We start from the raw sequence: 25,000 nt of genomic DNA on the forward strand, positions 1-25,000 counted from the left end.
CTGAAAATCCACCTGTGAAGGCGCCATGAAATCGTCTTCTGCCTTCAGAATCTGTAACGATTTGTTCGTGTATTGGAACAGCCTTTTTACGTGGGGCGTCTTCTTCCAGGGGCTCAAAAGGTGTCCCAAAACTTGCGAGCGTATCTTCATCGTCGCTGTCCGCCATCTTGAATTTCGCTTTGGTACAATGACGCATATTTTTCAAAGATCATCCGCTGATCATAGCCGTCGCGAGGATCATCATAGACTACGTAAACAATGGTTGCCTAGTTACTAGCAAAGATGGCGGTCAAGAAAACACGATTCAGTTGCTTTTGACAAGTTCTTCATTTATTCTCATATAAAATAGGATATTCAAGATAAAATTTCAGGTCAGTGAGGAGAAAAGATAAGTAGCATGCCTGGGGTTACGTTTTTAGTTTAAAATCAAGGAAAAAAACGTGGAATTTTCGTAAAATTAGCTTAACGTTGGTATGCTGCTTGTGAATAGAAATTCACAAATTCAGTTTTGCATGAAGCTGTAGATCTTTTGGTACGTTTTCTTCTGTCTTGGCCACTTTATTAGAGCTTAAAAACATTTGAAATTACTTCATGGGTTATGTGATTACGCTTACAAGGATTTATAGGAAAAACTTTACACTAAATTCTTCCTTTTTGGCTTTGTCCTTTATTTAAACCATTTTGTAAGTAGCTAGTAATTAAGCTTATTTCCTTGGCATGCTTCATTTATAAAACAATAATAGCCAGCATTTTATTATCAATTGCCACACAGTAATTTGGACATTCCATTGATCGTCCATCAAGTTTTGTTGTCAAAATGTTGTCAAGTTTGGATGCAGTTCACATATCAGCCGTGTTGGAAGACTGTGTTGATCAGCTGGCCATCCTTGGCCATATCATGCCACCTTCCCTGGAAGGGAGGTCTGATGCGGCACAGATTGTGGATGATGAGCTGGGACAAATTTTACAGGATCAAAGATTCCTTGAATCTAGATATGAAGTGGTAAGGATGAGAAATGGAGAAACAGAAGTTCATTAGAGAGGGCTTCAATTGCGTGATAAAAGTAATCCTATATTAAGTTTTCTAAGTAAAACTCTTGCCAGTTTCGCAACTGATCACAACCCAGGGTGCATTAATTCCGTGTATGTCCCACACTGAAGATATGCCCAGAGTTAAGTTCCACGCCAAGTGATAAATTTTTACTTTCATGAGTTTGTTTTTTGGAACATTTTTAATTGGCAACTAGTGTTTTTTTATTCCATAATTAGCAATTTTAACTATTTTAGACCAAAGGGGTGTTATTTTTTTTGCCTTGTAAGTTGTGTATTTTTACTGCACACGGGGTTGGAAATAACCACTTTGCAAATTTGGCTGAATGTTGGAAAACCTCTGGAAATGGCTGGTGATCAATGGGTTAAATTATATTTCCATTCTTTCAAACTCATTATCATATATAAAGATAAACTTTAAACCAAGAATAAATTTGAACCAGAACATATACACAAATCATGTTGGGTAAATCAGGGAACATGACCCACCCAGTAGCTCTGTGAGTAAGTCATGGGACTAGTTTACGATTTAACTAACCTGAGGTCAATTATTTTTGTTCTAGCTAATGAGTAACAGAGATGATCCCAGTTCTAATAACAAGAATCACTTAAGAGTGATGGATGATACCCAACTGCAATCTGCTGCTAAGTCCTTGAGAGAAAGTACAAATGGTAAGTTAACTGAATCTTGAACTACATGTAGGGGATTAGCTTCTAAAGAAACTGTGGTGCTGTGTTGGTGGAGAGCAGAAACAAATGTTTGGTTTATCAACAGAGTTGATAACTTATTTTACATCGGCCTCCGTAAAGGGATTTGAGTGCTAATGTTTTGAGATTAGCCCTGACAAAGGGTTTTATGCTCAAAATGCCAACACCCAAATCTCTTTACGGTGGCCAATTTACACTGTACCATATAAATTATGTACTCTGTTGATAAACCATGCAAATGTTTGAATCAAGAACTGACTGGATGTTTGTTTTCATTGTAACATCTCAGACTGCTCAGAACAAATCCAGAGCTGTTTACTGGTGGAGGATGACAGTGCACTTATGTAAATATTCTTTTCTTTATCCTTTCTGACAGCCCTTAACAGAAGTTTCAGACAAAACCCTTTGACAAGTGACAGTCTCTCAAAAATTCAAGCAGACAGGTAATGTTATTTTGATTATATATATATTGTTTCAGTGTCCAGACAAACTAAGGTAAATTCTGAGTCTAACAGAAATTTAAGCCATGAGCTATCACACCCTGGCTGGATACTCTTAAATCACTGAGCAACAGGTGTAGTAACCGAAGGGTTCTTTATATAATTGAAGACACGAGTGAAGACACAGACATCCGTTTAACTCACTGTATTATACCATGTGCTTTCTGCTTACAGTAATCATGTGATACGTATCATGTATTGCATAATCATGCACTATCATATTACTACATTCCTCCCTTTTCAGTACATTCCTGTACAAATCGTGAATGTAAAAATAATCGACCAAGATCTCTTATTACTAAAATATAATCATAAATGATTCGTGCGATTACATAACAGTAACAGTTTATGTCCAATGTCCGATCGGTGTCCTAATTCTTAGCTATTCTCTCACGTGTTTCTCAAATTCTAATTGTCATTGTTCAAAATCTCTTAAGTGTCCTTCGAAGACTGATCTAGGCCTTCTGTTGGATCGCCTGAGTGGTTCCGGTGCGGCCTGGTTATGTTCTGCATCGTTGCTAGCTGCATCCACCCTCTGTGCTGCTATTGCTGGTGGTTGTGGGAGATATGCAGGTGGTATCTGTGTTTGAGGTTGCGTTCCTGTTTCCCTTTCGTTGGAATCGGTGTTGCTGGTATTGCTTTTGAGACGTCTGAATTTTGATTTGTCTCGGCAGATACTTTTGCCATCAGTTAACCTCTTGGCGATGATGGTTGATCCCTTCACCTGGGTCACGACATATATGTGCGGTTCGTACGGCGTCTCAGCTTTTCGTTTCTTGTCTCGCTTTACGATGACTGCTTGCCCGATGTCTAGGTGCAGTTCCGTCGCTCGGTATCGCTTGTCGTGGTATTGCTTGATTCGTTCTTTGTAGTTTCGGTCGTTGACTCTGACTTCTTGATCCTGTGTTGGTATGGATAATGGGAAGTGTTCAAGTTTCGTCCGGATCTCTCTGTTCATCATTAGCTCATAGGGTGTCTTCCTGGTTGCTGGGTGTGGTGTATCCCTGTATGTTTGGAGCATGTCGTAGGTTGCTTCGCGTACATCTATCCCTTCCTGTTTTGCGATTGTCGCTATCTTGTTTACGAGCTTGTTAAAACCTTCGACTTGGCCTTGAGCTTTCGGATGTTTGGGTGTGATCTTCTTGTGACTGAATCCCATTTCTGTTGCAAGTGTCTGGAACTCTTTTGAGTTAAATGGCGGTCCATTATCGGTTTGCACTGTCTGTGGTACCCCATGTGTGGCGAACATCTTCTTCAGTTTTCTTCGGACTGGTTTGATAGATGTTGAGCTGATGAACTCTGCTTCTGGGTATCTTGAGTACTGGTCGGTTACAACGAGTACATATTCGCCATTAGGAAATGGGCCACAGAAGTCTGCCTCGACGGTGTTCCACGGTCGTTCTGGCAGTTCCGTCATCTTGGCGGGTTCAGTGTGCTGAGTGTTGGTGGTCACTTGGCAGCTGAAGCATGTGCTAACAATATCGTCGATGCGTTTGTTCATGCTGGGAAACCAATACTTCCGTCTGAGAAGTTCTTTTGTTTTTGAAATGCCTAAGTGTCCCTGTTTGTGAGCAATGCTGACAATCTTGTCTCGCAGTGATTCTGGTGGGATAATCCTGTTGAGCCTCAGCAGGACTCCTTCGGATTCGTAAATGTCTGCTCTTACGTCGTAGTATGGTATCAGGTCTGGATCGTTTCTATTCCATTTCCCTGTTTCAAGTGCTATCTTCAACTTCTGCAGCACTTTGTCTTCTTTACTTGCTGATCGGATAGTGTCCATGACTATCGCGTGGTCTGCGTCAATGACTGCTTTGACGTAGCCTTCATGTTTTGTTTGCTGGACCTCTGGTAATGGGTGTCGGGAAAGGTAGTCAGTCATATTGGATTTCCCCGGTATATGTACTGCAGTGAAGTCTAGGTTCTGCATCTTCATCACTATTCGCTCTATTCTTGGTGGTAGCTTTGCAGTTGGATTATTGAAGAGTGGGAGGAGCGGTTTGTGGTCAGTTGCTAACTGAAAGTGCTGTGCTCCAAGTAGATACATGTGTAGCCTGGTGGTGGTAAACTCTGCAGCCAGTGCTTCTCGTTCTATTTGAGAGTACCGTTTCTCGGTGTCTGTTAATGATCTGCTAACAAAGTGGACTGGTTGGTAACCATGTTCAGTCTTTTGGAACAAGCCACCTCCAAGGCCAGTTGGGCTGCCATCGCATATGACCATGGTTTCTCGACTTGGCTTGTATGGGATGAGAACTGGTGCTGAAGTAATTGCAGTCTTCAGATCTTCGAAAGCAGTTTGCTGAGCTTCGGTCCATTCAAAGCTGTGTTCCTTCTTTGTGAGTCTTCTCAACGGTTCGCAGCGGCTGGAAAAGTTGCTGATGTAACGTGATAGATAGGCCATCATTTGCAAGAATGACACAAGCTCTTCCTTAGATTTCGGTGGGTTGCATTCGCTGACAGCTTTGACTTTACTGGGACTGGGCTTCAATCCTTCGGCAGTGAACAGGTGCCCATGAAAGTCGATGGTTGATTTTCCAAATTCACACTTCTCCTTACGTAGGGTAAGGTTGTGGAGCTTCAGTCGTTGAAGTAAAGCTGCTAAGTTGGCATTGTGGTCATCCCAGTTGGTTCCGCCAATCATGATATCGTCTCGGTTGTTAAGGACTCTTGGTATTCCCGAGATAATCTTGCTCATTTCAGCATCAAATAAATCTTGGCTGTTGACACCTCCAAACGCGAGTCGCTTGTAACGATAGTTACCCCATGGACTTGAGAATGTCATGAGTTTTCTTGATTCTTCGTCTAGTGAGAACTGGTGGTATCCGTGGTTCATGTCAAGTTTACTGAAGACTTTGCAATCTTTGAAAGTGGTGATGAAGTCCTCTGTGATAGGCGCTTGTACTTGTCTTGTGCGCTCCATGGACTTATTCAGTACTCTTAAGTCAAGGCTGACACGGATGTCGTTGGGTTTTTTTGGTTTCGGTTGGACAACCAGTGGTGAGCACCATGTGATGGAGTCATGTTCTGGCACCTTTTCCATGATGTCTCTCTCGACAAATTCTTCCATTCGGTGACGTAGAGGTTCCATCAGGTGGTATGGTACTCGGCGGGGCTTTTGTGCGATCGGTTTCGCAGCTTCTTTAAGTGGTAAATGGATTTCGATGTCTTGTCCATCTCTTCTTGCTTTGCCAATGCCTCTAAATCTCTCTTCGTGCTGAAAGAGAATCTTGTTAAGATCTTCATTTCCGGTTTGGATCTTGTGGATCTTCTGTAATTCTTCTCGATTTGGTTCTTTCAGTCCTCCTGTCGCGTCAAATTGGATCATTCCCAGCTCTTCCAGTGTTTGTCTTCCGAGTAACGGTAGGGAATCGATTGTTCCTTGAATAACGGCGATTGTCGCTTGTGTTTTTCGCGTTTTGTTTTCTAAGGTGACGTCGCATTCTCCAATAACTGGTAGATCTTCGGTGAGTGTTTTCAGCTTGATCTTCGTGTTGCGTAATTTAACCTCCGGCGTTACTCGTAGCAATTCATTGAACTGGTGTTCGTCCATGACGTTTGCATCGGCGCCTGTATCCGGTTCAACTTCTATTTTGGTTCCATTGATCCAAATCTCGCATTTGTTTTTCTCGATGGTGTCCTGTGCTGTACGGTGTACGTGCATGTGCTGTACGAGTCTGGCGATGTCCTCATCGAAAGAGTCTTCGCTTTCTGAAATGTCGCGTGCATCTTGTGCATCTTGTTCAACGTGTCGAACTCGTCTTCGGCGGTGTTGATGATCTGTCGGCGGTCTTGGCTGTCGCGGCGCGTGCTGAAAATCTTCTTTCTTGTCATTTCGGCGACCCGATCTGCCACCTTGTTTATCATCTGAGCGGTATCTTTGATCCGTGTTACGGCACATTTTGGTGTAGTGGTTACGTTTACCACATTTGTAGCATTTAGCTCCGTATGCTGGGCAATTTCCTTTTCCATGTTTTGAACCACAGCGGGGACACATACCATTGTTGTCACGCTTGTAACTTTTGACTTGTTTAACTTTGTGTGATTCCGTTGTGTCCTGGAGTTTCTGGTCGATTTCGTTTGCTTGAGTAGTGGACTCTTCTTCTATGGCTGCTTCATCCAAGATCTGGGACAACGTCCAGTTATTGCGAATTGTTTTTACTCGTAAGCGGCTGTTTGTCATCGTCTTGATAAGATGGTCTCGGATTGCATCATCTTCGTCGGTGAATTCGCATTTCTTTGCTATCGCTCGTAGTCTAGCGTAATATTTCGCCATGCTCTCATCGATCTGCTGAGAAAGGTTTCCAAACTGGAATCGTGCATAGTCCTTGTTTTTTCTTGGTAGGAAATTCTTGTCTAGTTTCCGAATAAAGCGCGAGTAGACATCTTCGCCCTCGTGTTGTGCGGGTAGATCCGGGAGGGAATCTTCTAAATCGGCAATCTGCGATCCACCATAGATAATTAAGCCATCTTTCTTAACTTCTGGATCTGTTAATCCGAAGAACCTGAATTGTCTCTCTATATCCTTTTTCCATTTCGCCCATCGCACGGCTGTGTCGTTAGCATCATTTGAGATGGTGAACGGACGGATGTTTAATTGACGATTCACGACTGTGATGTTTTGTTGCGGATTTGTGCTCGGACCAGGATTATCGGTTTCTTCTGGTGGAGCCATTGGCTGATGTTCTTCTACTCCTTTCTTCTTTGTGGGATCCTCGTCGCCAATGTAGTAACCGAAGGGTTCTTTATATAATTGAAGACACGAGTGAAGACACAGACATCCGTTTAACTCACTGTATTATACCATGTGCTTTCTGCTTACAGTAATCATGTGATACGTATCATGTATTGCATAATCATGCACTATCATATTACTACAACAGGAACACTCTTGATGAGCTTAATTAGTTATTTTCTTGGCCATGGGTTCACAAAGTATGACATATTTCCTGCTAGGATGAGTAAATGAGTCACTCAATTCCAGCAACAACTACTCTCCCCTCCTCCAACAGTTCCTGGCTGAGTCCAGGAAAACTTCAGTCGGGGCATTTGTTTGCTAATGTATCAGCAAATACCCTGCTTAGTTATTTTGCTGACTGTGGTTTCATAAATGATATTGACATAATTGGTTTTTCAGATCACACATTTAAACAGTAGATACATGTACAGACACACAGTGACAATCATTCTCCATATGCTTCCCTTTAAACAAAAAACCTTGCAAGCTTGATATTTTAATAACTTCTCCTCAGTACTTTCTAAGAAAAGTGTAGGGACAAGATAGGAGAATTTGTTCTTTGACATTAGGGGTTAAAGGGTTAATATGGTAAGAAAGAGAAATCAGGAAAATGTGGAACTTGGTGATGTTGTGATTGGTATTTGAGGTGCTTCAATATTTCATGTCCAATTTATTTCTCCAGAAAGTTTCTTCAGGATGTAATGGAAGATACACTGAATGAAGTGGTTTCCCAAAAGTCATTCGACTCCCTCGTCAAAGCTGTAAATACCGAGAAAGAAAAGAAAGCTGGGCTTCAACAAACAATACTCAAGTAAGCTGTCACCTAGAAACACAAAATGCACCTGTTACCTTCTAGAAATGCATAACTGCAAAAATGTTGGAGGATGAGCCTTAGGGCAATATTATGCATTACCCTTGCTAAATAAATTCTCTAATAGCCTACAATGGGCTTAGTAAACATGGCATCCAGCATAGAAAAGTAATACCCCTACTTGCTTCAATCTTTATTGAGACTGGAGTGAAGCATCTAAGGACAGTGGGGAGAGAGTGTGACTTCATATTTATGAAGATGATAGTGGGGCTTGTGGTGCTCCTTGTGGTTTGTTACAGCTTGGGCCATTGATGGTTAGTTATTGTCAGTTGGTATAAAACAGAAATATCAGGAGTGAACAAGGGTACTGGGGCCTGTGTACCTGCAGAGAGGGTAGAGAGAACCCCTTCCCACCCCACCTCACTCTCCAGTAAACTACCAGCCATGTATGAGTGTGACATAGTGAAAACTTTGTGTCTGTTTATTCATTCAATTTAACAGGGAGGAAGAAAGTCGTAAACTTGTGAAGAGCCTTCAAAGACAGCTGATAGAGGTGAAAAAGGACAAGGAAAATGAAATTCAGGTTGGTTTTAAAGACACAAATATGTATGTTCTCCAAAGTTTGGTGGAAGTGCTCTCTGACTTGCTATGCACTCTGAAACTGAACATTGTTATTAATTCTGTTGCAGCAAAGAAATGAAATGATTGCTCATCTGAAAGATCAGCTCCAAGAAATGAAAGCTAAAACGAGCATGGAAGGAAAGTACATCAAGAAAGATGCAGAGGTACTAAGATTGTAAGCTTACATGAAGCATCAAGAAACCATCTAATGCATTGATTCTAATAACCTTGTCAGTGTCATATTTAGATACAAGATACTGTCCCTAAGGTGTACTTAAGTTCACTTAAACAGGTTGGCTCAAGCAGAAAAAGTTGTTCAAGTCTTAACTTGATAGATGCGAATATATGATCTGCACATGCAAAGATTTTCAAGGCTTCAATGATCAATCCTTTCAAAAGCCATAAACCCGTGTAGATGGAACTTACTTTCTTTTAAAAGAAATGACCATTTTATCTGTGCAAAATGTTTGTTTCTTTTATGACTTTCAGTCATAAAAACAGTCAAAAACCTTGAGCTCATTTTTTTCTGCAATTATTAGTGGTTAATTTAATAAGGAGTTTTTTTTTTCTCCTTCCTGGGTAGGTTCGTGTCAACTGTACACAAAAAAGATGTCAGCAAGGAGAGAATGCTTTGAAAGAAGATCTCGAGGTAGGAGGGTACATTCCATTGTTATTTACATGATGTACAAGTTGTCATATGGAATGAGGATTGTGCCAGAAATGTTGAGTTTAAATGGTCTTAAATTTCAGTTTTTCCTTAGACATTTTTTGTGGAGCAATATAACTGCGGTGCTGCCAAAAAACCTGTTTTTTCACTGACGTTATATTGCATAGATTCACTGATCTGTCAAAATTAGAGTGGCTTGTTTCAAGTGTCATAAAAACAAAGCTACAAGCTACAGCTGAAACTAACGGCACTTGCAACAAACCAATAAGTACTCGAAGCAAATACAGGCAGCAGTAGCACCTTCTACGCAGTCATTATTTTTCAGAAGAGTCATACAAGAGACCTTAGACTCTAGTACGAGTAGGAGTTTTTCTAATAGACAAAACGCGCGCAAGTGAACCAGTGTCATTTTGGCGGGAAAACGAGATAGCCGTCGTCATTTTACTGCGAGTTTTTGTCAGATTGGCGCAGTATTGAAAGCAAGTACTCGAAACTTAGAAAATCTCGTCTTTTTGAAATCACGAAAGGGCTTACCTATCATTATTTCAAACAAATGCGTCAAGTTTGTCCGTGACAATCAAGATTCGTGAGTTATATCCCTTTTTAGTATCCCTATCCATAGTCGTGCTCATACTAGATTCTCAAGGTCTCTGTTATCTTCTTCGGAGGTTAGTAGTACTTCCCTTAAAAGCACTCCGATTGGTTGAGAAAGCCGTTTAATTAAACGGGTAATTAAACGCAAAAGTTCCCAGTACCAATTTTAGTTTTACCAGTTGTACTGTACCGTGCAGTTTTTACAGCTGTGGCTTAATTCCTCTGTCTGATCAAGCCGTCTAATTTTTTAGCCTTCTAGGTTCAGAACTTGTAACTATGCTGTAACATTCTGGTGAAACGACAGGGTCTTGATCATTTTGTCCACCAGTTTTCTCTATTTTAAAGTTTTGGTCTTGTTTCTTTTTGTTCTTGTTGCAGACATTGCGCTATAAAATAGAGGAGGAAGTTCGAGTTAATGCTGAAATTGAGACTTACTTGAAGCAACACCATCAAGTAAATACAGCTTTATATTGCTTAACCATGTTACCCAGAAATAAAACAATCTGCTTAAAATATCAAGACAATTTACCTTGGGTGATCATATCCTTAGTTCTCATGACCTCAGGGGTTGAATAATCATAGATATTACAAGGAGAATTTTTATGCTGATCACTGTGACCCAGGTTGTTCGCGATAAGTAATTTTCAGTACACGTGGTTTAAGTATAGTATGCAAATACTTTCCACGAAGTAGATAAACTGAAGATACTAACAAGATGTGATGGATTTATTCGTAGATACTGGAGGAAAAGGTTGAATATTGGATGGAAAAATATGACCGTGATGTCGAACAAAAACAACACGAGTTGGATGTTTTGAAGGTTTGTACCCCCACGGCTTGGGCTACTTCGACCGGTGGGAAATGGTGATAACTAGTTTGTTGGAAGAGGACCCACCTTCTCTGGGGTCACCTTGTCTGGGGTAGAGGGGGGGGGGGGTGTAGGCAGAGTCCACTATCTATTTTGTATGGTAGTTTTGACGACTTTGCAGAGCGTAATGCTCCGAGCGCACCTTTCATAGTTTATGGATGCACTTTTAATGCTTTTGTTGGCGAATAATAAGCTAGGATCGACTTAGGCGAACTTACGTATATGACGAACACATTTTTCGATCCAGTTTTCACCAACAATGAAATTTAACTGTTCAATAATGCAAATCAAATTGCGTTGTCTGGTTGCTTGCGTGTTTTAACACTTATCTGCAACAGCCAAAAAATATTCTTTGCGTTATGGTGAAGAAACAGTGGCTTGTTCTAAAAGTGTCCGTCTCTTCTGATATAGGAACCATTTTTTTAAGAAGCTCTGCGCTCGTGGAAGAATTGAATTTTACTTTAGGACCACAAAGCAGCTTGTTAAGCAAAATGTTTACTGCACTGTACTCTTATATTTCCGTTAAGCCGACTGCCGATAGAAATTCCTGATATCATTAGAGAATGCGAATGCTGCGTTTAACCAAAAGTTTTCATTCATTTTAATGGCATCTGTTTCCTACAATTTTATCTTTCAGGCATCCAAGGCCAATGATCTGGCAAAGTTGCAGGAACTCACACTAAAGGTAGGAATCTACCAATACAATTAGGAAGTTGAGTTGGTGTAGGGTAATGTAAGCCGATGTAATAAGAACTTTGTACTGCCATTAAATAGAAAGTTTCTCGCATTTTGTCATTGACACAATAAATTGATAATCGGACTTTGTGTCGTACAACTCACGGGTCATACTGGAAAGCAATTCAGTAGTCATGCTGGAAAGCTTAGACTGAACTCTGGTTTCTTTGATAACAGTATCTACCGCTTTGTTTTTTTCACAGTACTCTGAATACGAAAAGGTTGTGATAGAAGACCGCGTTGACAAGGAACAGAAAAGAAGGAAAGCAGAGCAAGAAGAGGAAGAACTCAAGGCCGCTACTAAGGTGAGTTAATTGTTACGGCAACTGATTTTTCCAGACTAGGAGATGAAGCAGTTGAAATTTCATCGTTTTCTTTCGTAGAGCTAGAATCGTTGTTTCACGGGTTTTCGCTCGCATGCATAACTGGGTATTAGCGTTATTGATTTTTGGGAAACCGGAACGGTTTCCCGGGGGGTTTCGGGATAATCCTTCAGTGGACTAGTAACAACAAAAACAACAAACATACACTACCACCATTATCACTCTTTACAAACTAATGTTGAACAACAAGTTGTATGTGTCGTCGAACGCGCTCCCCTAATGTTTGATTACTACTAGCTATATCATTATCATTATCATTATCATTATCATTATCATTATCATTATCATTATCATTATCATTATAAAATATAAAAGTTCTCCGACACAAAAACTATATGGAGCTTCTACGCTATTCCCTAAAGGAAAGTCAATTGACGGTAGCTTTGAAAGTTCTCACTATGTTGAGAGAACTCGAGATGGTAGCCTTCTGCATCCTTCTCAATACGTCATAACCCCGGCTGCCAAAGAGCTTCCTCATTGTCAGGTTTACATCCCTTGACCATCCCCCAAGCACGTCAATGATGATGTTACATTGTTCAACGTCATAGCCAGGGTACCGCTACTTCAGCTCGAATCGCAGTGGCCCGTACTTGACCGTCTTCTCCTCGGACTTCTTTTCCCGATGCTCCATCCACGGACAGGACATCTCCACAGCCCACACCTTCTTATTCTTGTGGTCCACAAATCGAGCGTCCACTCTGTTAGCCTTGACGGTGGTATGTTCAGCGTAAGCTGGAACATGCCTCAGATGACTCATAGACTGGTTTGGGCACTGCACACGAGTACCAGGGAGGGACTGAATCAATTAGCCTCAGATCCCTCGTCATCTCGAAAAAGAGGACTTTCAGTGCTTATTATTATTATTATTATTATTATTATTATTATTATTATTATTATTATTATTATTATTATTATTATTATTATTATTATTTAGAACTCAAATAAATGCCTTAACCTCAACGAATTCGAGGTCCGTACTGTAAGTTACGGACTTCGCGCCATAAATCAGCGGGAAAAAAACGAGGATCCGTAACTTATATAATTAACTTACAGTACAGACCGAGAAAACGAGGTTAGTCAAATATTTATTGCGTTCGACGAAGGAGAACGCAAGCCTAATTTCGTTTTTGCGTCCTGTGTCTTTTGAGTTGGTGTGCCTGTGTACGGCTATTCAGAACTTTTCGAGATTGCTGTAAGGACACCCAAATAGCCCCCCCGCTTGAGTTTTGCAGGGGCATGTGTCGGTCGGGAAACTGGTGCGAACTTATGACGACTCTGACCTCGTTTTCGCGCTAGAGCCATCTTTAAAGTGTCGTTTTCGTATAAGAGCCGCCCCCTCGTTTTCGCGCTAGAGCCATCTTTTAATGTTGCAAGCGGGTCGAGCAGGGGGGGCTGGCAGCTACCTTTGATCTTGCCGCTTTTCGGAAAGTGATGATCGCCCCAGTAAAGAAATCTGTCAATCAATCGAAAACCGTAACGAGCATGCGCGAAATGCGAAGGATTCATGCTATTTTGTCTGTGGCGACTCGACGGTGGAAAACGCATTCGTATTAAGTCATTGTTACTTTACTGTTAGCATGTTATTTTGCGGTAGTACGAAGTTTGAACACTGCGATTAATCAAGACCGCTGGAATGAGGTGCCAGCTTTGTTTTAGGTTAGTAGAGTCGTCAGCAATGAAATTGCGAGCGACATGTTTTCAGCGAGTGTATGTGGTGAAGAATATGATTTGTAGTGTAGCGAACGATTATGGTTTTCGTCATCTCAGGAAGATATTGTACGTCGACAAAATAGTAGAGTTCAATTTCGATTGTTGTTCAGTTCTGAAGAAACTAGAAGCCACGCAGTGTTTCACGACTGTCATCGCGAAAGCCCAGAATGTAAGCTTATTTCTCAAGATCGGCTTGGAACTGTAATGTAAGCGTATTAAAAGTATTTGTGCCACATTTTATGCGTATCAACTGTTGAAAGCGTCGTTTAATACGAATGAAACAGCATGTTTATTTTACGGAATTCTCCCTCTGTTTAAATGTTGCGTGACGACAGTTATTCCTGTAAGTTTAATTTTAATGCACAAATTGTTTAAATGCATACACAAGGAAAACGGCTTGAGTCCTTAAGAAATTTTTGGATAAGAAAATTTTGCAACTGGAAAGGATAGCTGATAAAGATCTCAGAAGAAGATTGCTCAACATTATTGTGAATAGAGCTACCAGGTTTGTATGAGTGGTTGCAAGGGTGTTTGTCTCTTGTCTGTATGGGGAGATTAACTTACGTGAAAAGACATTCAGGTCCTTATTCTCTCGTGCAAAAAATTGGGAAGTTGAGTTCAGTAGCACCGGGTGAACAATGTACTGGTACACTGAGATCTTGCAGAAACCACATGCATGTGCAGAAACCTACTTGGAAGGTACATGTAAATATTATTGTATTACCTGTCGCCCTTTACAATACAGATGTCCATGAACACCTGTATCGGTATGGTGGTTTTCCCCCATTGGTGGATGCCAAAATGGGGCTACTGGGAATACACCCTAACAACCAACTGCAAGGGAGATACAGTACCAAATAGATTCCGGGATGGTAAATCAACCATGGTTTCTCTATGTATTGAACAAGCATACATAATGAATTCAAAAGTCAATATTTGTGGCTCACTCGGCAAAGTTGAAGAGCAAAATGCTGCTAACATCACCTCTCAACTGCTCACCATTTAGAAGAGATTAGAGAAGAAAAATCTGTTGTTGAGAGTATGGGCATGACAGTAACATTTTAACTTAAGCAAAACAGAGAATTAGATCATCAGAGCATCCACAGTTTGTTGACTCCCAGTGGGTAGTTGCCGTAAAGGGAGAGATTCTACAGTGTACTTAAATGAAAAAATCTACAGGGAAGGTAACGATAAAGTGGAATGGAAGAAGTCTCACTGGTCTAGCCCTGTGAACTATATGGGTCAGCTAGTCGTTGGTTACAGTATTTTCGTTTTTCGCTGCAGAATTTGCATCCGTGATCCCTCTTGATGACCAAACTTCAGGTAAAAGAGAGACCGAAACTTTCCTGTGATGTTTGGACGTCGAATAGCCAAATTATTTGCGAATCCGCACAGACGCGCCTTCACATAAAATCGCCGCCATGTTTGTTTATCAAAAAATCGGTACTTAGTCTCGCTCGGTCAAATTTCTTAACTGGGGCGATCATCAATAGTCGGTTCCAGGCCTCGCTGCTAGCCCCCCCTGGGGTCGAGTTTCACGTTTTGCGTGCTTGTTGGTGTGCTTGCTTGTGGAGTTTGACCTTTTCTTGGCGTTTGGTGTGCTTGCTTGTCGAATTCTGGACTGTGCTTTCTTGCTGTGTGGACTGTTATCAGATAAGTTGTGTTGTTTACGGTGAAGTTAGAGTTACTGGCATTTGGAATCTTGCGAAATTATTGCGAAAGCTTATCGATGTTCAGTTCCTTCGTTTCAGCGGGAGTGGAGTTTCACGTTCTTGCATCGTTTTTGGTGTGCTGGCTGGACGGCTGTGCTTCGTTAGGGAAGTTGCGTTGTTTAAGTTAGAAAAAAATACTTTCGGGTTAAATTTAGATTTATCAACGCCTTCACGAAGTGTGTACGACTGCGAAGACACATGGATAAATTCAGCGTAGTGTTGTTTACCCGTTTCACTACAAGAAACCAACGCTGCCTTGCGCTGACTAAATCAAGAGACAAGTTGCGTAGTTTCAGCAAAATATATTACATTTACTTTGGGAGATGTGTAGCTCGGCAAATAATTTACTTACCGAGTTATGTAGATTGGCAAATGGTCATGATTTGTGGTCACCAAAGCAAAAAGTTGCCGAGTTGTGTAGCTCGGCAAATGGCCATGATTTGTTTCGAGAAAAGCAACATTCCTAGTGCGAGTGAAACGAATTGGTGAAGTTGCAATGGCAAACACTTTATCAAGTCATTCGATTATAAGGGATTGCAAGCACTCAGTGGTACCCAGTTTTTGTTATTGCAAGGCAACGTTGGTTTCTTGTAGTGAAACGGCCACAGTTCGGTTCCGTTTTACGGGGACCAACTCTGCGAGACAGCCGCCAACTTTGTTTGCGTTCTTAATTTTGTTGGAGCGATGGATGTGCGCACGTGTATGCTCGAGCTGGAAAGAGTTCGCTCTTCAAGCGTTTTGCCGCTTCTTTGCCAATTACAAGCGAAAGTATTGTGCGTTTTTTAATCAAGGAAATGCTGTTTTCGAAGGTTTAATTCAAAAGATTAAAGCATAATTATGTGCAGCGTACTGATTTAGCGAGGTTAAAAGCGATCGCGCGTGTTTCAATTCTCGGCTTGTGAATTAACAGCGGCCAAAAAGTCGCAATATTTTAGTTTCGCTTCATTCACTGTTCAAATTGGGTTTAGTGAACAAGTTATCCAGTCATCTATCAGTGGAAGACACGGTTACAATCTGAATCAGTTGATAGAAAATGGAGAAAACGTGACATTGCCTTTTGAGATGATCTCAATAATATTTATGCAAATTTGTAACGCTACGCCGAAGATGTCTCGTGGCGGCTTTCAATGTCTGCTCAAAGGCAATGGCATATGAACGGCCACGTTGAAGTTTCCCCGGTTCCTTGCCGAATTCTACCGTAAATGTTGTACGCTTTAAAATAAGGAAATGCTTTTTTCTAAGTTTTCATTCAAAAGATTCAAGTACAATCAAGTATAATCTCGCGTTGCGTACTGCTTACGCAGCAAATATATTTTTATATATTTTTCTTTCATTTAGTATATTTTAGCTATTTATTTATTTAGTTGTTTATTTATTTATTTATTTATTTATTTATTTATTTATTATATAATTATCAATCTTTTGGCTTCTATTCCTCTATTAACGTGAAACTCAACTCCCGCAACAAACGAAGGAAATGAACATATCGATATGCTTTCGCAAGATTCCAAACTTCAAAAGTAAACAATGCATCTTCCCTGATAACAGTCCACACAGCAAGGAAGCACACTACAGAATTCGACAAGCAAGCACAGCAAACGTGAAGAGAAGGTCAAACCCGACAAGCAAGCACACCAAATAACCATTATATTATAAACACTGGGTTATACAATGATAACATTTTTTAGCGATTTAAATAAACATGTGGAAAATATCTGGCAGTTAATGTAACTTTCTTTTCCCAAATGGTCGAACGCATCTCACTAATCTCTGATTACTACTAGTTATATCTCTCAGGTTAATCAGGCGCGTGGGAAAGGAAATTATTTATTTGAAGTCAAGTTCAAATTTAGCGGGCCGTGTAATGAAATACGGCCTGCAAAATTGATCATTCACGCCGCGCGTACTAACTGGGAGATATAATAAACTAAATATGGACTAAATTAACTAATATAAACTAAATTCTGCGTTATTCTCTTCTTTTAGCTACAATCTTGGTGGCGTGGTACGATGGTACGAAAGCAACTCGGGCCATACAGCAAGAAAAAGAAGAAGAAGGGAAAGAAAGGAAAGAAATCTGGAAAGAAAGGCGGCGGAAAGAAAAAGAAGAAGTAACTGAACGATCAAGCATGTTCATATCCACATTTGTACAGAAACAACCCATTGTATCAACTCAAACTAGTGTAAATTTACGAATAAAATATCGATTTTAACAGAAGCTGTACTTTTGAAACTTTTATAGGTTATGCTTTGGTACCATTTTGACTTCCCGGCCAATAATGATACCTGCTCTTCCCCACTTTTCACACACACTCTTAAGTCACACCAAGCCCACCGATATTAAGCTCCTTCCCTTGGATGCATAATTCACCCTGCCTAGTTTCACAAACTACTGGCAAGGTGAAGGACCATAAAACGGTTTTTTTTTTTTTTGTCAAAGGTCACTGTGTAAATTTTCTCCCTTCGTAATATTACTTTGATAAGGTGTTTCATCTCGTATGGCATCTCAATAAACTTCCTTTCTCAATAAGTAGTCAATAGGATTCGATTTTTTCCAGAATATTGCCGAGAATACATACAATGGAGCAAGACACGGGAAAACTGAGCGTTTTCTTAGTCCGTATCCAGATTGTTAGAGGATAGTAATTTCTCTCAAAAATTACTGGATTTACCGAACCACTAAACAAGACGTTCCACTATAAAGGGGCAAGCCCCTCCCTCATTCCAAACTTTTGTGGGCGTGAGACGCCCTCCAGTCATGGCAAGTTTTGACTCAAGCGTCCTCTGAAAATATATGCCTCAAAAGTTTTTAATATTACCACCGCAATATAAGATATCAAGTTCTAATTTGTTTAACAGATAACCAAGCCAATTTAACCGGTAAAGCCCGGAGAAAAATACGCGTGTTGTTTGTCAGTTGTTTACGCTCTGATGGTTGATTGACAACTAAAGGTGAGAATGGACAGGCCAGGCCCCTTTTATACCGGAACTTCCTGTTAAAAATTACTTTGCGTAAGAAAAAGTTTTTCCTCAGACTAAATCTCTGATTTCTGCCAAGTTTGCAGTAAAGTGGTGAAAAAAGTGGTTGTAAAGTTGTCAGGGCAATGTCAAAATTTCCGGAATTTATATTGTCATGCTTGTTTAGCACGCATATTGGTTGTTTTTGTCGGCGTATCAAAAATGAAAAAATAACATGCTTATTATACTATTTTACAATGTGGAAACCCCAGTGCGTCTTTTCGGAACTTTTTTTTCCTATTGCGGCAATTGCAATGGCAACGAAAACGTCACTTGGCAATATAAAATAAATAAAGTAAAGTAAAATGACTTCGCGTATTAAACTTCTACTACTTCGTGATTATTCCAATTCGTTCAACTTGTACAATGTGAGCAAAGTATCCGACAATTAAACTGATAGAAACGGATGAGAAGGAAAAATTTACCGTCGTCACTGGCGTTCTCCACAAAACCTTGAACTTGGTCATTTCACGTTGTTGTTTTGCTGATGACGGCAAATAAATGTACCAAAATTTATAACGCACGTGCACTGAGAGATTGCTGCTGCTCATTAGTTAAACCTATTGTTTGGTGGCGTTCTCGTTGCCGCCGCTGTCGTCGTTGCTAGTTCCCTATTGTTAAGGGTGTGTGTGTGTGCGGAGAACTATTTGTTTTCGACCGGCGTATGCGTGTCAAAACCACAAAGAAAACCAAATTATCATTATTTTGCGCCACAGTTAATTGCAACCTCGCCCACGTAAAAAATAAGCGGGATAACTCGTGGGTATGTGATTCATTCACCTCGGGCTGCGCCCTCGGTACATAAAATCACATAAACCTTGCTTGCATTGAAGAACAAGGTTTCAGTAAGGTACATTCCGGAACACGTGGTAAGTGTTTTTAAAAGTTTTATTTCCCTATTTTCGTGTACTGTGTAGATATCGTGTAGTACAGTCTTTGATCAGCTCTGTACATGAATATCGTTGAAACCTGACAATTTTTTTTGTCTGACTGGTATAATGTATAGTTCTTGTTCCTTTTCACGTAACACAAGTAGGATGCTGTTCACCCTTGCATTTGATAGTAGAAGCCCTCTGAAGCTCATTTCGTTTAGCAAACATGTGTCGTTTTTTGCTATTCGCCATTTTCCTTGAAAAAGGGGTATCGAATGGTCCCTTAAAATTATCTAGTGCCCGCAAAATTTTGCCTTTGCTCGATTTGCTCGCCAAATTTAGCCAAGTGCTCGCTTTGACTACTGCGCGCATTCAACGTATTAAATTAAAAATACATAGATGAATAAACAAAAATTTGCTGCTAAAGGATAATTTACGAGGTACTCGCTTGTTACAAGCTGTTTTTCCTAAAATGCTCGCTGCTCGCAAGACAAATTTGATCACTACTTCTCGTGCTCGCAATAAAAATTACAATGCTCGCATGCTCGCGAACAGGGACGCAAAAACATGTCTAAACTTATAGCGACCAGAATTAAAAACCTTTTATTAAATATCATCCAACATAATCAGATTGGTTTTGCTAAGAACGCGTCATTAACGAAACGGTACAATCGATTTTACTACTTTTAGTCTTAAAGAGAATGTTCCCGGTTTAATAATTTTTTATTCATTTTCAAAAGGCAATCATTCAACATGGAGGACAGGAATGTCAGAAACGAGGTGGGTAAAAAATTTCCATTTTCTTGTGATGAAAAATGTTGGGCCATGTGCACTACACAGTTTCAGTTCCGAAAAAAGTTTCTGTTCAACCAGTTTAGATGAAACCCACGTATCAAGCGGAAATTTTCCGGATCATCGGCCAACCAACGTTCCGGTGGCACTTGATGTCTAAAACCTACAGTAGCTCTTCCGAAAGAATGAAAATCCCTGCTCACAAGCCAATCAGCATGCGACAAGTTATACACAGAAAAAAAAAAAAGAAAAGAAACATCTTACTTTCATTGACATTATGCCATAGCCAAACAACTCTCCGCTTAGTAATTGAATTAAGTGTTTCGTAGACGCAGCGGAACGCAACTATGGAAAAGAACATTTTGACACTAAATTTTTCATACCATTTTAAAATGGATTTGCCAGTGACCGCTAAAAAGAGTTGGACCATTTGCAGAAATATTTTCCCTCTGTATCTGAGCAAGAAAATAATAAATAATGATAATGATAATGATAGTGATAACGATAACGATTACGATGATGACGATGATGACGACGACGACGACGACGACGACGACGATGATGATGATGATGATGAGGATGATACTAACAACATTCCTTTTGGCATGTAGCTATTGTATGGGCACTGAAAGCACACCACAAGTGCACTTTCTCTGACCATTTCCGAGCAATCAGTGCAATAAAAAAAATTCTATTTCGTTAGAGATCGAACGCACTTTGTTTAAAGTCCTTTATGCTAGTTTACCAGGGTTTACTTAATTTGAGCATTAGGCCAATTATTTCCCTTTGAAAGCACTGTTATCTTATATTTAGCTTTTTTATTAAAATTTTTGCAGGTGGCGACGTTTGAGATTGATGAACAGCTGAAAAAAAAGTTGGATGAGGACTATATGGAATCCATGGAAATAAAAGTAAGCTTAATTGTTTTAATTTGATATTTATTTCAGTTATTATTCGAATTATGATCCATTGACATGTTACGTAAAATGGTTTCAAAATTATTAAATTACCCCATTGATATGTTTAACCAGGTTACTTCAAAGTGCAAGAATGCATATATTCTAGTTTTATATTGGAGAATGGATTTAGAGAAGAGTAGAATAAATTACCTTGTTTGTAAGAAACCTTCATTTGATCAACACTTTGATTGACTGATGCATAGAATTATTGATTGATCGATTGTGGATTTGTTGGTTGACTGTCTGATTTATTGATAGACGTTTTATTAAATAAATCAATCATTTGACTGGCTGAAAATTTCTCAAGGGTTTATTAACTCAGTTGATGTAGTAACTTGGCCACCGTGAAAAGATTCAATTTCAACCACTTTAATTTAATATAAGCTACAATAGGTGGCTTATTTAATTTTTGTGCCTACACCCCACCAATTCAGCACTTCAGTTTAGTTTATTAGAAAATAGTCCTATATTTTTTAGATTAACCAAGGTCAGCCTTTGACACTTTTTTCCCAAAATTTAATACGTTTCCAAAGCAAACTGCTCAGACAGGCCTGATGTAGAAATAATGCACTGTTATAGCTACTCATTTTCTATGACTTTCTTAAATGATAGTAATGTATTTCAACAAGGAAAGTGATTATTAGCTTTGTTGTCTGAAAAATTTTTTCTAGTGAGATTGTAATGTCCTTTTCTGTTTCATTGAAACACTTTGGGCCAGTTGTCAACTAGTGAATGTGCGCATGCGTAATGAACGAGTTATAGCGATGGTGGGGTTTTCACTTGCTTGGTTGGTTGGTTCGTGTTGTTAACTGTCAGGCATGCGCAGTGAATGAGTAATCGTAATGTAGCGGAATTTCACTCTGGCGCTGGTCGAAGCGAATTTTGCGTTTTCGGAAGGAAAACACACCTTGGAAACGGTGAATCGAAAGAGGAACTTCTAAGGGATGCTCGATAGTTTCAACAGCGGAAATCAAGCATTAACGGCGAAGAAATTTTTGTTCGATTTGTGGTTTTATTTAGTTTTTGACCGCAGTGTTTTAAATTCAATTAGTGGAAAAAACACGAGATTTTTTTTCACGGCGCATCTGAATAATCTTATCTCAATCTGTAAAGCACAACTTGACAATCATTTTAGTGTAAGAATGGCGATTTTTCGTTAAATCTGAGCAAAGTTATAAGTTTTTTCGTTTTTCCACAAAGTGCGGTGTCTTTTAAGAATTTAAAAACAATTTAATTTAAAAATAATTGAATTTAGAAATTCAATTAGTGAAGTGTCAGCGTAAATTTTGAACAAAAAAACAAAAAAAATTAATCGGCGCATCAGAATAACCTTATTCAATGTGTAGGAAATAAGGTAACAACCATTTTAGGACAAGAATGGTTATTTCTCGTTACATGATTGGGCAAAGATATAGTTTTTTGCTTTCAGGGTAGTGTAGTGTCTTAATTTCAATTACTGATGTGTCATCTGCATTCACGAGTTGGCTTACAGGAGCCTTTGATTTAAAGAGAGTCTACTTAGGCCGCGGCTTTAGACAATCAGTGGGCCTCCAAATCTGTTAATAAGTGGTTTATTTTAAGAAAAAAAAATAGTTTTCTAGTCTGGAATGCAAGCCTTCTTGTTACCGTCGGCAGTAGACAATGTTTAGATATGATTGTTGGCAAAATTGAAAATGGCGTAAAACATGGTTTTGTTAAACATCATCTTAACTGTCTTTTAATAACTGACCCTTTGAGTTTATTTCTTTAAGGTGGCCCGATAGGGAAAAAAGTGAAAAAATCATATTTTTTGAAAAAAGCAAATTTAACATGTTTAGTAGGTGTACTTTCAAGGAAAGTTAGTTTTTTTCTACGTATCCATTGATTTTATAACAAAATTTTGACTCTTATCTAGCGTTCTAAATGGTTGTTTTGGAAACCAGCATTTTTCCCAAATTCTACATTTCGACAGTTTTATGCGCTAAGAATAAAGTTAATGTGATTTCTTTACAACTATAAAAGAAAACAGACTGAATTTTTCAGTGTCTTTTTGACATGGTTTTGAGTTTCATACAGCAAGTTATTGATAATTTGATTTATTTTGTTTTTTGCTTCCAGATGAAAGAATGGTACACTCGTACAGCCCTGCCTGTTCTGTGCCTGGCTTACAGGAACGGCAAGTTCTGGATAGCAACGGGTAACTCTGCCAGTTTAAGGCGCTGATCTTTGTTAGTTAATCACAACTATGGCAAGCTTTGAAGCATTTCATCGATTTCCCATCGATTCCACACATCCAGACATCAGAAGTTGTAGTTATAGAAATTCAGTGGTCACTTCAACATGAATATACATTAAACTTCATCTGAAATGTTTGTTACGTGGAATGCAAGTGCCTTGGAAAATGTATTTGATTTTGTCAATTCTACATTTAGATGTTCCAGGATTAAAACATCTAAAAGACTCCCGAAAGGTGCAGGAAGCCTTTTTAAGGCACATGAAAACACCTGAACATCAATCTGGTAAGGATTATTAAGTTTTCATTAAATGCCCAATATATTAAATTACATTTTAATGACAATCATTAGCAGGCACATAAATACTGTGTTGCTTCTTCCTTGCCAGACACAAGTTTTAATTTTGCATGTCTTTAATTTTCCTACAGCACAACAAGATGACGGTGAAGGGAATACCGGCAGAGGTAAAGATGGCTGCAGCCATCAAGACTTTTCCCTGTCCAGGGTTGGGGATCTCCGGAAAATGCTCTACAAAGCTGTGATGAAAGATGGTAATGTTTTTATATTAAGTGTGGTTTTTACTTTTTTAACACAGTCATTTATTCCTTCACCTCCACTGTAATTTAGATTGACTTATTTTATTGTGCGTTCTTTGCAGCTCATTTTTACCGTTCAGGATTAACCTTAAATCCTGTTTCAGTTAAAGTCCTAGCCTAGAGTAGTTATCAATGAATGAAGATCTTATATATTACTCTCAGTTGATAATTTATTGTGAGTGAATTACTGTGGATATAGTAATTTACCAGGGTTATGTAATAACATGTTATCAAGATAAGGTAGTTTTACATTTCATACTGAGTTAAAGTGCCAGTGTACTTATCGGTCTTGGTAATTTGCCATAGTCAATCTTTTTCATCTTTTTCAACCCTATGTTTTTTCCTTAGAACTGCATTAATTTTAAAATCAAATAGAAGTTAAGGTTTTGAGAGTTAAAATATTCTTGACCATTATCAGTTAGTAGTGGATTTTAACTTGCATATATTTGGTTTGTTTTCATGTAGGGAGATCTCGCCCTGGATGGGGAAAAGAACGATGCAAACCTGCATGGTGGCCTGCCGGTGTTCCCTTCACCGATATTAATAACGCTAAGCCACGGCCAAAACGCAACGACCTGATTTTGCTGTTGGAATCTTACAGGGATTGGAATTTGCAGGATCAGCCTGAGGAGTGTGTGAATGATTGTCATCCTCATGATCCTCAGATTCCAATTCCTGTAGAATCAACACCTGCAGCAGCTACATCTCGTGCATCTCCACGTGAGGTACTGATAAACTCCATTGGCCTTGCGCCATCCCAATAAAATGTTTCGTTTCCCTTCGCCCCGACTCTTGTGATGGTGGGTCGGTCCGTCGGCCATAAAAAAAAAAAAAAAAAGAAAGGAATTAACACTTGAAGAGGTCTGGTTTCTAGAGAAGGCCAGGCTGCTAAGTAAGAAGCCTGGTTACAAAGTCAACTCGAAAACGTGGTCTTTTTCGTTCGTTGTTTGTAGAATCGACGTTAATTAAAGACAAAAGTTATTGTCTTTTGCGGCGATAATGTATAAACAGTCCTAATTTTTTTAAGGGGATGTAATGGACCAAGCAGGTTATTATCTACTAAGATTTATAACTAAAAATAAAAATTTTACAGTCTCACTGAAAAGGCCTTTAATTGAAATGGGATAAGAAACAAAACAACACTTATGATATCTATCCAAGAAGTTCTGAATAATATCAGTTTCAGGTTCAGACGCCCCATAGACAGGTAAACCATTATATAAAATTGGGTAAACAAGTGAACAATTTCCACCTAGGAATATTGTGCTTTCTTGAGGTCCTTAAGACATGTAAACATCTGCTTACTTTATTATTAGTAGTTAAGAACTGTTCGACTAAAGCTCCATTCACAGCGATTTAAACCGGGTTTAACAAAACGAAAATTGGTAACAGAAAGATGAACTATTGGCTTTGACATAAGATCTAAGTAAAGAATGCCTTTCATTTGTGCTAAATCTGT

General features: G+C 39.4%; 2 protein-coding genes and 1 pseudogene across 4 annotated transcripts in view; 1 reads left to right on the top strand and 2 right to left on the bottom strand.

The window, feature by feature from the left end:
- The window catches only part of LOC146451951 (G patch domain-containing protein 1-like), a 10,973-nt gene extending 10,748 nt beyond the window's left edge, over nt 1–225 (bottom strand). The window contains exon 1 of the mRNA XM_085098418.1: nt 1–225. This exon is cut by the window's left edge and continues 374 nt beyond it. Within this exon, the coding sequence (XP_084954544.1) occupies nt 1–196 (196 nt within the window). The 5' untranslated portion in view covers nt 197–225.
- Nucleotides 226–772: 547 nt separating this feature from the next.
- LOC146451953 (dynein regulatory complex protein 9-like) overlaps nt 773–25,000 on the top strand; it is a 25,983-nt gene continuing 1,755 nt past the window's right edge. Inside the window, exons 1-12 of one of the 3 annotated variants that reach the window (XM_085098423.1) lie at nt 773–1,003; nt 1,614–1,722; nt 2,135–2,201; nt 7,673–7,801; nt 8,303–8,384; nt 8,491–8,586; nt 9,006–9,071; nt 10,062–10,136; nt 10,420–10,503; nt 11,189–11,236; nt 11,490–11,591; nt 17,078–17,309. In XM_085098423.1, the coding sequence (XP_084954549.1) occupies nt 818–1,003; nt 1,614–1,722; nt 2,135–2,201; nt 7,673–7,801; nt 8,303–8,384; nt 8,491–8,586; nt 9,006–9,071; nt 10,062–10,136; nt 10,420–10,503; nt 11,189–11,236; nt 11,490–11,591; nt 17,078–17,206 (1,173 nt within the window). In that variant the 5' untranslated portion in view covers nt 773–817 and the 3' untranslated portion in view covers nt 17,207–17,309. Of the gene's footprint in view, nt 1,004–1,613; nt 1,723–2,134; nt 2,202–7,672; nt 7,802–8,302; nt 8,385–8,490; nt 8,587–9,005; nt 9,072–10,061; nt 10,137–10,419; nt 10,504–11,188; nt 11,237–11,489; nt 11,592–17,077; nt 17,310–25,000 lie in introns of those variants that run through there. The other 2 variants (XM_085098424.1, XM_085098425.1) reach the window with 2 other exon arrangements.
- Nucleotides 11,603–13,038, bottom strand: LOC146451954 (uncharacterized; annotated as a pseudogene).

This window comes from Pavona decussata, unplaced genomic scaffold (genome assembly GCF_977016875.1).
Source record: "Pavona decussata unplaced genomic scaffold, jaPavDecu1.1 SCAFFOLD_381, whole genome shotgun sequence".
Lineage (NCBI taxonomy): Eukaryota > Metazoa > Cnidaria > Anthozoa > Scleractinia > Agariciidae > Pavona > Pavona decussata.